The 13,765-nt window shown below is 46.8% G+C and overlaps 1 protein-coding gene across 1 annotated transcript; it reads right to left on the reverse strand.

Annotated features, from left to right (window-relative positions):
- Positions 1 to 9,157: 9,157 nt before the first annotated feature.
- On the reverse strand, positions 9,158 to 9,910 carry LOC145818701 (uncharacterized). The gene has a single exon (XM_082912917.1). It carries the CDS (start codon positions 9,908 to 9,910, stop codon positions 9,158 to 9,160), a length of 753 nt encoding a protein of 250 aa, XP_082769043.1.
- Positions 9,911 to 13,765: the final 3,855 nt, after the last annotated feature.

A 13,765-nucleotide genomic window follows, 5' to 3' on the forward strand; every position in this document is an offset into this window, starting at 1 on the left:
TAAACGGAGCCGTGTATTCTGGGATTCAAACACTGTCACAAGTTACACAATAGGAAATGTTGTCTCCAATATTCTAAAAAACAAACATTGAGATTGGAATATGGGTTCATGTGTAACGCTCTCAATTTCATAAAACCTAACTCATCGGATGCAATCCATAATCACTCTCCATTTTCATTCAACAATTGAATTACACATGCGGAAGCTATAAATTAATTCAACATGGATTGATAGTCATTATCATAGTAAATCTGTACTTCATTGTATTTCATTCCAAAGTTCCATCATGAGATTACAAAATATGATTACATGCAGTATACATTCACAACCTTAAAGATTGAATCTATAACATGTAACCTACAAGTACATAAATTGAACAATATCCACTTATGTACCTTAGAGGTTTACAAACTTTCAAGGGTCTTGCCCTATTACATCAAAAGAAAGTTTCGACCCCAAATGAACTTAAGCCCTTGGCTTTACAAAAGGAAATAGAAATGAGCTTCACACTCCAAAATCTTCTACGCATTCATCTTAGCAGAGGCACACCATTAATACTGTACGGGGAGGAATATTCGTTGCTGTCCGTACTCCTTTCGTCCAAGCTCCGAATCTATCCGATCGACCTGAGAACACAACGGCGGTGAGCTACCCGGCGGTGTGTCGCCGAAAAACCCCTCCGACGGTCAAGTTAGCACACACTCAGAGAGAGAGAGAGAGAGAAAAATTCAATCGATGTCAAATTGTATCTCACCAAATGATATTCCATCCCCAGCATGGGGGGCACAGTCGTGCTTATATACATTCTACGCTCAGCTCTGCACCCATTAGTCTATTGACACGTGAAGCTGCTCTCCTATCTGTCAGCACAAATCCAGCTAAAACCACTTAACCAAACCGCCAGACAACGTTAGCGGGAACTAGGCAGCCCGGCGGCATCACCTTGGCCCCATACGACCGTGCTGCGTAACGAGTCCGAGGGCTCCACTCGCCGAGCTCCATCACAACCGAGCTTAGTAGCAGAGCCAAGTTCAAGACAGGTCGAGCCGGTAAACAGAAGGCCTTCCCGCCGAGCTAAACGTGCGAACCATGGAACTCGGGTTGGCAGGCAACCATCTTGGCCAAGTAAGCTCGGCCCAAACACGAGGCCTGATCCTTGGCCGAGCAAGACCGACTCTGGCCATGGACAAGCCCAAGTAGCTCGGTCCAAACATGGTCCAGGGCCTCGACCGAGCAAAACAGCCTCTGGACAAGCCCAAGTTAGCTCGGCCTAAACACGCTCGGACATCACCTGCCCGGCTTCTACCATGGCCCAAATCGTCTTATGAATCTCTCTCTCAATTGCCCCTTAATTCCGTTTGCAAAAGTGTGACTGAGATTACATGATCCGACCGGGGTACGTTCTCCGTTGGTCTTTCCTCCGCAAGATGTTAACCGCGCTAATCCCCACACTCGGTTTCTAGACTTGCTCGGTCGACGCCTCAGCTCGCCATCTTATCTCTTCAGTACTGACGCCGCCGCCATTATGGACACACGTCGATCATTTATTAGCCTGGAGCCTTCAACCCTGCCGTTCCTTTATATTCAAATTTTGGCAGTTCTTTTCTCCTATAAGGACGTCGCTTGCCCCTTCACATTTTTTTCTTACTGTTTCTCTTTCATTCCGGACGTCCAAACGCTGCAGTGCCAACCTCCCTACTCAAACACCATTCTTGCTTGGGGCTGAATTCGTGCTCGAGGAATCGACTTTTGCCCCAAAACTGGTAAGTTCTTTGAATCTCTTCATCGTTTCTCACTTGATATTGAGTCTAGGGCATGATTGGAGTAGGTTTTAGGATGTAGCCCCCCAATATCCACCTCTGCCCCTTCTCACTCAACTGTTCTTCAACTTTTGTGATAAACACGCGAGGATCTGGGGCGGACCGGACTCCAGATCTTCTTTTGATCCCAAAAAACACCAAGACCGAGCAAGTTACGAGTTTGCAAAACTCGCGTAAGAACTAAGTAACAGAGCGCTGGACTACTCGACCGGGCTAAAATCTGGTCCGCTTGAGCAGCCGAGCTACTGGGTTTACCTCCGTGATCGAGATGGTCTGGCACTCCATATGACCAATCTAAAGTTGAGCTAGTTTTGCGCGACCGCGCTCCTACTTACACTTACACTTCTTTTTACTGCAGAGTCCAAGGGGACCATGCACCAACACTGAGGCTCTCAAAGGCCGAGCAGCCATCAAACGATTATTTCCCAAACTAACACAACCATGCTAAAACTAGCCGGCTTCACATGGGGTGCTACCGCTTCCTGGTTGACACGCCGGTCGCACTAGCCGCGTTTCGAGAAGAATACAGCATCCCCACAGACGTACATCTCGAGCTCAGTGCCGAGGACACAACCCCTTGGGGCCGATTAGACCAGTGCTCTTTCACCGTGCTTTCCATTATCGAAGGCGGCCTTCGCTTCCCGGTCAATCCTCTCTTGTGCGAGTTCTTGAGGCGCACCGGGCTAGCACCAACTCAAGTCTCAACCAACACCTATAGAATAATTAACGGGATAGCCGAGCTGAACAACCGGCTAGGCCTCAACCTAGGATTAGCCGAAATACTTCGCCAGTACACCCTCGGGCATACAAGCGATGGACTAAACTACTACCTAAAAATCAGACCGGGCAAGGAGAAGATAGTAATCGGCACCCCGGATAAAGATATGCACGACGACGACTTTTCTGGGTGTCTGGAAACTATGAAACAGCCGACGTGCCCGGCTGGTACATCAGCAAGAACTTCGGTTCGACATGTAAGCCGTGCTCACTGCTCGGTCAAATTATTTTCCTTTACCGTTCTGTACTAATGCCTTTTCTTCTTTTCCTCTTTGCAGCCATCGAAGCTTTGCAAGCCAACTACTACAACCCCAATGAAGTAGCCATCAGAACCATGCTCCGATACCGTAACCGGGATTGCCACGAACTTCTCGGCTATGTACCGACCTACAGATAATTAGCTCCTTGCCAGAGTAGTGCAACAGACTTTCTCCAAGCACCATCTCCACCACCTAATACAACGCTCCTGGACGTGCCCTTAATCTGGCTGACCGAAGAAGAGGAGATGGCCAAACGAAGCCGCATAAAAAATCTCATCACCGCCACATCCGCCGAGCTACCGAGCATCCCTTCCCGTGCAGCTGCTGCCGGACAAACAAGTGGGGCCGTGGTTGTGTTGGCCTCAACTGCCGCGGCGCAGACTAGCAAGGACAGCCGCCGAGTCGGGAAAAGGCCTCAGACCACCGATCCCACGGCCAAACTCGTTGCGGAGCTGAACACCGAGCAACCTGCGGTCGCATTTGAGCCAATACCCCCTTGGAAGCCTCAGTTGAAGCATCGGGGAAAGGAGATCTCGGCAAGCGCATCGGTCAAAGGCAACAAAGAACACCTTCTAGCCTTTGACCTAACAAAAGCCTTCCTCCTGCCGGGCGACGTGACCGGTAGTGACCACGTGCCTGACACCTGGCTCGTGAAGTTCTCGATCAAGTCTATGACCTGGGTAAGAATTTCGCATGCTTTATTCAAATTTTTCAAGTGTTTGCACGGTTGGCTTTCTTTATTCAAACTCTCTTTTTGTAGGCCATCCAGAAACAACATCTTGTGATGGAGCGGATTCATAGACTCCGGTAGAAGGCGACCAACGCTGCCAGCCAGGTCGGGCACCTTCAAACCGAGCTGGGGCGGTCGAAGGCTTCCTTGGAGATTGCAAATACCGACAACTCCAAACTGCTCGGCCAACTCGGAGCCGTTGAGAAGGAAAGGGATGCTCTCCAGGCCGAGCTGGATGCGTTAAAGCAATCAAGGAAGGATGAACTGGACGAGGCAAACAACGAAGGTTTCAAGGAGGCCGAGGAAAGCTGCACCAAGCAAGTCGAGGCCACCAAGGACATTTTCTTCAAGTCCGGCTAGAAGGCTGGTTGCGAATAGCTCGGCCAAGAATCTGGAACCGACGTGTTTGCCTCTCCCCCCGCTGCCTTTCTGCCGACCTACATGGTGCCATATGCCAACAACGTCTTCAGTGCACTGTAAGCCGAGGCCGAGGCCGAGGAAGAAGGCGGGGAACACGCCGAGGAGGATGCTGAGGGAGCAAACTGCCCGAAGGAAACCGGCCAGGTCGAGCCCGGCGCCCAAGAAACCATAATCGCGGTCGACCTGGAGGCAGTTGCAACCGGGGATGACTTCACTGACCTTTCCCCCTTAGTTTAGCTTTTCTTTTTTTTTTTTAAGAATGTAATCAGGTTGTCTGCCCCACCTTATGTATTACAATTTACCAGCAATGAAAAGTTCTCATTTTGTTGCACTGCTCCTTGTACCATATTTCATCATCTAAGCAAAACAACAACTTCTTTAGCTGGGGTAAAGCACCTCGGCTAGAACCTTTAAGTTGGGCAAGTCACCAACACCTTTAGCCGGGATAAAGCATCTTGGCTAAAGCTTTGATTAAAACGTCAACTCCTTTAGCTGAGGTAAATTATCTCGACTGAAATCTCAGTTGGGTAAGTCATCAACTCATTTAACCGGAGTAAATCATCTCGGCTAGAATCTCAGAGTTGAGTAAATCATCTACACATTTAACCGGAGTAAAACATCTCGACTGAAACCACAGAGTTGAGTAAATCATCAACTCATTTAACCGAAGTAAGACATCTTGGTTGAAACCACAGAGTTGAGTAAATCACCAACTCATTTAACCGGAGTAAAACATCTCGGTTGAAACCACAGAGTTGGCATCAAAAACAAGAAAATGCTTCAGCAAAGATAAGTTACTTCTATTATATTTGACAAAAAGAGTGTTACATTCGGAAGTGTGGGGAAAACAAATCTTTCCTCAAAAAATTACATAAGAATGAAAAATACTAAAAATAGTACAGTTTGAGGTTAGCCGCATTCCATGGCCGGGGTACACCTTTGCCATCCAAATCTTCTAAATGGTATGCCCCCTTACCCGCTAGACCGGTTACCTTGTAGGGCCCTTCCCAGTTTGTCCCTAGCTTGCCTTCGCCCGGCACCAGTGTGTTGCCCATGACCTTCCTTAAAACCTAGTCGCCCACTTTAAACAGTCGAGGGTGCACGGTTTTGTTGTATTTCCTAGACAGTTCTTGTTGGTATGCGGTCACGTGGATCAAAGCTCTTTCACGACGCTCATCAGCTAGGTCCAATTCCAGGGCAACTGCTTCAGAGTTCAATTCGGGCTCAAAATTTTCACTGCGGATGGTAGGCATGCCGATTTCCAATAAAATGACCGCCTCCATGCCGTACGCCAGGGCGAAAGGGGTTTCCCCGATGGATCGCCTCGGGGTCGTCCAATATGCCCAAAGGACACTTGAGAGTTCTTCGGCCCATTTTCCTTTGGCTTTCTCTAGTCTTTTCTTCAACCCATCAAGAATGGTCTTGTTTGACGCTTCGGTTTGGCCGTTGGACTGCGGTTAAACCGGAGTGGAGTTATAGAATTCGATCTTCAATTCCTCACAAAATCTTCTAAATAAGCGCCCGTCAAATTGGGTGCCATTATCAGAAATCAGAATCTTGGGGACGCCAAACCGCGTTACTACATTCTGCCAGACAAACCGTTTGACGTCTTTCTCATTGATAGTCGCTAGGGGCTCAACTTCAACCCATTTAGTGAAGTAATCTGTAGCTGCAATGAAGAACTTCCGGTTGCCAGGTGCCGTTGGGAGTGGTCCCACTATGTCTAGCCCCCACATTGCAAAAGGCCAAGGGCTTGTGAGGGGAAGAAGTTCTCTGGCCGGCTGGTGAATTTGGTGGTGAACTTCTGGCACTTCTCACATTTTCTAACATATTTCTGAGCGTCTGCTTGCATGCACGGCCACCAATATCCTTGCGAGATAGCTCGGTAGGCCAACGATCTTCCCCCAATGTGGCTTCCGCATATGCCTTCGTGAATTTCGTATAGGAAAGCTTCTACGCTGTTTGGATGTACGCACTTGAGGTACGGACCGGTGAATGACTTTTTCTATAGAGCGCCAGATGGAGAGAGCCAAAACCGCTCCGACTTCACCCGGACTTTATGCGCTGCCTTTTTGTCAACTGGAAGGGTCTGTTCTTTCAGGAAAAGAATAATAGGGTCCATCCAAGAAGGGCCAAGCTCGGTGCAGAGTACCTTTGTCCGCTCGGGTTCCTCAATACTAGGCCTTGGAAGAAACTCAATAAGGAGAGGATTGGGAGATGAACGATCGACCATGGAAGCTAGGCCAGCTAACTCGTCCGCGCGGCCGTTATCTTCACGACCAATTTGTTAGACCCTTATTGCTTGGAATCGCTTGATGTGTTCTCTTACCAAAGCTTGGTACTTCGCCATTCTGTCATCTTTGGCTTCGTAGACCCCAGACACTTGGTTAACAACCAGTTGGGAGTCACTGTAAACCATCAGCTTGGATGCGCACAACTGAAGCGCATTCTTAATCCCGGCCAACAACGCCTCATACTCAGCCTCGTTATTAGACGCAGGGAATCTGAGTGTAATAGAGTGTTCGATGGTCAGACCATTTGGTGAGATCAAAACTATGCCCAGCCTGGCACCGTGACGATTTGAGGCTCCATCTACAAAAAGTTTTCATATTTCACCGACGAAAAGTTTTCAACACTCTAAGGGGTCCTAGGAGGCTTGAAAGTTGATGGGATCAAGGTCGCTTGGCTGTTCGATTTCTGGTTTGCTGCTGTTTGGTTCCATTTCATCCCCCCTCGGCGATGCGGCATTGGACCCAATAGGTTGGTCTGTTATGCCTAAGTCCGTCGTCGCATTGTCGAGCTGTGGTACTATTCCGACAGGAGGTTCTATGGACGGGCGCATAAGTTTCGTGTCGCCACCATCACCTTGTAGTGCAATTTTCGTTGAGCCTTCATTCGCCTCCTCGGCTACCGTGGTGAGATCCACTGGGCATACTGGAAGAATTCCAGCCGAGAATTCAGCAACAAAATCGGCCAATGCTTGTGCTTTTATGGCAGTTCGGGGTTGGAACTTGACATCAAATTGTCCCAACTCGACTGCCCATTTGAGGATTCGACCGGAGAAATCCGCTCACTCGAACAAGGCTTTGAAGGGGAACTCGGTTAACACGACGATTGTGTGAGCATGAAAGTAGTGCGGCAATTTCCTAGAGGCCATCATCAACGCCAATGCAAGTTTTTCTAGTGGCAAGTACCTCGACTCGGCCGGTATCAAGGTTTTGCTCACGTAAAAGATAGGGAAATACTGGATACCCTCTGATCGGATAAGCATTGCACTAACTGTATGCTGAGAAATTGCCAGATATAGGTAGAGTTCTTCGCCAGGCTTGGGCGTCACCAATAATGGAGCAGAAGACAAATACGCCTCTAGCTCGGCCAAAGCCTTGTCATATTCCTCATCCCATGAAAACTTGGATTTCAAGGCTCGAAAGAAAGGGTGGCAGCGATCTGATGACCGGCTTATGAATCGGTTAAGCGCGGCTGCCATACCAGCAAGATGTTGCACGTCCTTTGCCAACTTGGGCTGCTTCAATTCTTGTACGGCTTTGATTTGTGTGGGGTCCGCTTCGATGCCTCGGTTTGTGACTAGGAAGCCTAGGAATTTCCCGGATCCCACGCCGAAGGCACACTTTGACGCATTCAGGCGTAGCTTGTGCTGTTTAAGAATGGCAAACATCTCGGCTAGGTCGGACAAGTGGTCAGCCTGCTGCCTGCTTTTGACCACCATCGTCGATGTAAGCCTCCATCGTCCGGCCGAGCAGAGGAGCGAACATTTTGGTCACCATCCTTTGGAAAGTCACCCCGGCATTCTTCAAACCAAAAGGCATGACTCGATAGCAGAATAGCTCCCTTGGGGTAGTGAAAAAGGTTATCTCGCGGTCAGGAGCATGCATGGCGATCTGGTGATAACCGCGATAGGCATCCAAGAAACTAAGCCTGTTATGCCCAGCCGTAAGGTCCACCAGCTGGTCTATTCTGGGCAGAGGAAAGCTATCTTTCGGGCAATCCCGGTTGATTGTCTTGTAATCAATGCAAACTCACCACTTCCCATTTTTCTTGGGTACTACGATCGTGTTTGAAACCCACCGAGGGTAGTGCACTTCCTGGATAGCCCGTGCTTCTAGCAGGTTCCTTACCTCCTCCGCAACTACCTCGACGTGATGAAGATCTCCTCGTTTTTTGAATAACAGGCCGTGCATCAGGGAAAACATTGAGTTCGTGGAAAATAAAGCTCGGATCAATGCCAGGCATGTCATATGGCGTCCATGTGAAGACTTCGATATTCGCCATCAAGAACTCTACCATCTCGGTCCGTTCTTGGGCGGTCAGGTTAGATCCTAGCAAAAAGAACTTGTTTGGACTTTCCGTGTCGATCCGTACTTCTACCAGCTCTTCAACAGCCTTGCCCTCGACCCTGGTGCCCACATCATCAATGACACTTTGGTTTTCTGGACCTTCAATCATTTGCATGAAGCCTTTGGCAGCTCGACTCCCATTCACTGCCACGAAACATTGCTTCGACATGACTTGATCTCCCCAAATTTCCTCAACTTCCCCCATAGCCGAGGGGAATCTCATAACCTGGTGATAGGTTGACGCTACTGCCTGCATGGCATGAAGCCATCCCCTACCGAGGATCAGATTGTAAGTGGACAGCACCTTTAATACCCAGAACTCTACCTGCTTGACCACGGATCCGGTTTTGACCGATAAGATGATCTTTCCCATAGGCCACTCCGGTTATGAGTTGAAACCAACCAGTGGCGAAGTTGCCGGCGCCAAGTCTGTATCCCAGAGTTTGAGTTGCTTGAACGCGTCGTAGTACATAATCTCAACCGAGCTTCCTTCGTCAATCAAAATACGCTTGACATCAAAGTCTTTGAAGCAGAGGGTGACTACCAGGGCGTCGTTGTGCGGCGTTTGAATACGCTCTAGGTCCCTAGATGAGAAACTAATTCTTGGTCTTCCCCCTTTTGATTGCGGGCTGGACTGACAAAACTTCCCTCATGTGTTCCACCTTTTTTATTATTCCTCGGAGCTCGCATACACGCGCCGGCTCCACTATGCCGTGGATCATATTGACCACTCCTTGAGGGGGCGCCTCTAAGTCATTCGATCCATTCGGATCAGCTGGGGTGGGATGCACGGCCTTAACGCCCCCCATCAATGTAAAGGTCTAAGTGACCGGCTGCGACTAACTCCTCCAAGTGTTGCTTTAAAGGAAAACATTCCTCTGTCCGGTGTCCACGCTTTCTGTGATAGGTGCAGCGGTACCGCGGATTGAAGCCCTTTTGCGCATCGCCTAGCTTAGTAGGAAACCAGACGTAATCCTCGTCACGAATTTCGCTAAGTATGCGATAGATTGGAATCTTAAATACCGTGGTGATGGCCGTCCGAGCGTTCAACCTTCTGTTGGCATCAGTCGCATCATCGCAGGGATATTCTGCTCGGTCGTTTCGACGACCCCTACCCCGATTTCGATGATTTGGTCCACGGTCAGATTTCCTGGCGTGATCATTTGGACGGTTAGTCTCTTGTCCGACCACGTGTACCTTGCCAGCCACCCTCTTGTCTGTCACCACCGGTGTTGTCTTCGCGGTGGATGCCGCCGCATCATTCTCTACTCGGATGTGCTCATTAATGCGCTGCATTAGTTGCCCCATGGATGTCAGCTGGTTCATTGTAAGTGAGTCCCGCAGCCTATGTCTGACCGAGAGACCGCGCTTATATTGGGTGATTGCCAGGTTGATCGGGAAATGTAGAATATCGTTGAAGGTTTTCCAGTACCTGGAGTTGTATGCCTTGAGAGTGTCACTCGACTCCATCTTGACACTGAGAAGGTGGTCCACTTCCTTTGGCGTTTTGGTATTGGTTTTGAAACAAGTCACGAATGCTTCCGCCATCTACTGCCACCTTTCGATGCTCTCCTCAGGCAGCCTCTCAAACCATTTCAAGCCCAACTCGCCCAAACTTGACGGGAAAATAAGGCACATAAGAGTGTCATTGCGCCTATGTCCGGCCATAACCTGCCGGAAGCGGCTTACATGCATGTATGGATTGGTCTTTCCGTCATAAAGCGTAAACTTGGGCTGGAAAGCCCGCTGGGAGCAGAGTGGTTTCTATCTCAAGGGAGAAGGGGGTGGCGTTCAGCCTCGCCAAATCTGTGTCCAGAGGGACAGGCACGGGTAGGTGGGGTGGCGGCATTATGACCTCCTCGCTGGTGTGACCCCCGTATGACAGCCGCTGGAACGCGGGCACCCTTTGAGTCTCTCGTCGGCGAGCCCGTTCCTTCAAAACAACCCGCAAGTCCTCTGAGCGAACAGAGTAGGAATATCTCGACGTCGTCGCCGGACGCAAGGGATGGTAGGTACTATCTTGCGCGCTAGACTTCTCTACAGGCGCGTCTGAATCTCCAACCCTGTTACTTCTGGTGATAGAAAGGGAGGGCGCGTGTCGCTGACTCTGGCTGCCTGAACGGCGTGGTTGGGTGCGCTCACTGTGGTCTCCCACTCCAGTAACACCCTTCCCCCTGACCTGCCGTTTGAGTGCTTCCATCTCTACCGCCATTCTATGCATGATGGTGTCTTTGTCCCTTGACTTGTGCTCCAGACGTCTAGTGTGCGATTCTCTTCACCGCCGGTGTCCGTCTGGGCTCCGAGAGTGACCAAAACTTCTAGCGCGCTTATCTCACACATCTCTTGGAAGTCCTCCTGGGGAAGTCTCCAGGTCCGCCATGTTCTGAACGGCGGGGAGTCCATCTCTCCGTCTGGCTAACTCCGGGGTAACTCCATCAATGGCAGACAACGGTATTTCGTCGTTGTTCGCCATGGAAGGTGATCAGATGAGCTCGGAGGACAAGGTTGTGTCTGCAAACTTTCCCACAGACGGCGCCAATTGTACGAGGAGGAATATTCGTTGCTGTCCATACTCTTTTCGTTCAAGCTCCGAATCTATCCGATGGACCTGAGAACACAACGGCGGTGAGCCACCCGGCGGTGTGTCGCTGGAAAACCCTTCTGACGGTCAAGTTAGCACACACTGAGAGAGAGAGAGAGAGAGAGAAATTCAATTGATGTCAAATTGTATCTCACCAAATGATATTCCATCCCCAACATGGGGGACGCAGTCATGCTTATATACTTTCTGCGCTCAGCTCTGCACCCATTAGTCTATTGACACGTGGAAGCTGCTCTCCCATCTATCAGCACAAATCCAGCTAACACCACCTAACCAAACTGCCAGACAACGTTAGCGGGAACTAGGCAGCCCGGCGGCATCACCTCGGCCTCATACGACCGTGCTACGTAACGAGTCCAAGGGCTCCACTCGCGGAGCTCCATCATAACCGAGCTTAGTAGCAGAGCCGAGTTCAAGACAAGTCGAACCGGTAAACAGAAGGCCTTCCCGCCGAGCTAAACGTGCGAACCATGGAACCCGGGTTGGTAGGGGACCATCTCGGCCAAGTAAGCTCGGCCCAAACACGGGGCCTGATCCTTGGCCGAGCAAGACCGACTCTGGCCATGGACAAGCCCAAGTAGCTTGGTCCAAACATAGTCCTGGGTCTTGACCGAGCAAAACCGCCTCTGGACAAGCCCAAGTTAGCTCGGCCCAAACACGCTCGGACATCACCTGCCCGGCTTCTACTACGGCCCAAACCGGCTTATGAATCTCCCTTTCAAGTACCTAAAAAATTTCACAAAGGGATGAGCATATAGCCCAGCAAAGATAATTCATAACAAAGTGCATAAATTTTAATATTATCATGATCACGAGATGCAATGACTTGCCATACTCAAAATACACGTTTTATTTCCAAAGGATCATGCCATGCATTTTTCCAAAATCATAAATGAATTCACAACTTTCATTTCATCAAAACATTGGGTGGTAAATACAATACTAGAAATCCCTAGGTGTGTGTCTGTTAGTAATCTCTTAAAGCACAACACTAGAAATCCTTAGATGTGCGTCTGCTTGTAGTCTCTCAAAACACTACCAAATACCCCTTCTTATTAAAAACCTACTTCGCACATATTTTAGGATTTTCATCATGAATCTCAAGTCAATTTAATTTTCAAATTATATCTACACCCCTTAACCGGATTTACCAACGTATTTATTTCATTTCTCAACATTTTTCAAAAGTTCTCAACAAACCAATCACAATGCATTTCTCAAATGCAATTAATTTGATTTTCTATCCACAAAGAAGAGAATTTGATTTTTGTGTTGTGATTTTTGATCTAGGGTTGAAAATTGAATTTTGTTTTGTAATTTTTGATAGTTATAATGGTTTTCTAATGTTGGGATTGTTGTTTGGCTGTGGTGGGCGGCAACGAAAGGCAATGGAACGGTAGTGGTCGGTGGCTCTATTCAATCACAAGCAAAGAAGGCTCTAAAAAGGGAAAGCAAAATGTCTATTTTGTCCTTGGAAACCAATCACATGTCATTCACGTGCAAATTTTCCGTTTAATTCCTTAACTTCCGTTTTCAATTAGACCAAATTGACACATAGTTTAAAATTTAGCGCCAAAATTGAACAAATTAAAATTAAAAGGAGCAAAATGACATATCGTGTAAATTACATTTTTTTTTATAAAAAAAATTATATACTTTTCGTTGACACAAATTCGTTCTAATCAAGTGATTATTGATATCCGATCAACGTGATTTTTTGTAAGGATAAACTGCTCTACGAGCTCTACACATTACACAGTTCGAATTATTGCTGTAGACTCCATATTGAATTCACAGAAATCCAACAATATGCTACAATCTAATTTTAAACTAGATATAAGCCATTGCCTAACCAAATTCCTCTTCTTTGAATTATAGGTTTTCTTTATGGTGGTTGTTGGACTATGTAATGTATTATAATGGTTTGGTTTGATGTAATTTTTTACTTGATTAAAGTTGGACCCACTGTATTTGTGAATTGACAACACAAATTGTTATATTAACCTATCATTATACATTAACTAAGAATTTATTCAATTGAAGAAAAAAGTAAAGGGTTAATTGGAGAAAAAGTCATTTTTATTGGATCATAGGTTATTTAATCAAAGGTTTAATTTTTCTTTTTTAGTAATAAAGATACGCGTTGAAAAGTTGTCAAAAAAATTGAAATCACCAAAAAGTCACTGGCTATGGTGATTGGTGGGTAATGAGGTGTTTTGATAAGTGATGTCGAGCAAATAGGCAAATAAATAGGTGACACGCGTATAAATAAGTAATATTTGAATAGATAGATGGACAAATAGGTGATACGTGTATAGATAAGTGACATTTAATAAATAGACAAATCCTTAAACTTTGAATAAATAAATATTTTTTTGGACAAATAATATCTTTTTAACCTATTTTATTTTTATTTTTTGAAATTTGAGTTTATTTACCAAAAAATTCAAAAATAAATCTTTCACACCTTAGTGCCAAAAAATAAAATAATATAATTGCACGTGTTTGGAAGAACATACCATGACGTGATTAAGAAGGTGGGGTAATGGTTAAACTATCACTTTTCTTTTCTTTTCTTTTTTTTAAATTTTATTATTATTATTATTATTTATTTTGGTTTCGTTTTTTTGTCTCCTGAAAAATATTGTGCGCACTTTTCGTTGTTTAATTAACCAAAACGTAATAAAAATATGTTTTTAAAAAAATATTTTCCATCATAATTCTCAAAATAACTTACTAGTAGAATTTTTGTATGTCAACTTTTAGCAAGTTCACTTTCAATTCAGCCCTTTCAACATATT

This window comes from Camellia sinensis, chromosome 2 (assembly GCF_055761805.1).
Source record: "Camellia sinensis isolate YWXY chromosome 2, ASM5576180v1, whole genome shotgun sequence".
Taxonomy (NCBI): domain Eukaryota; kingdom Viridiplantae; phylum Streptophyta; class Magnoliopsida; order Ericales; family Theaceae; genus Camellia; species Camellia sinensis.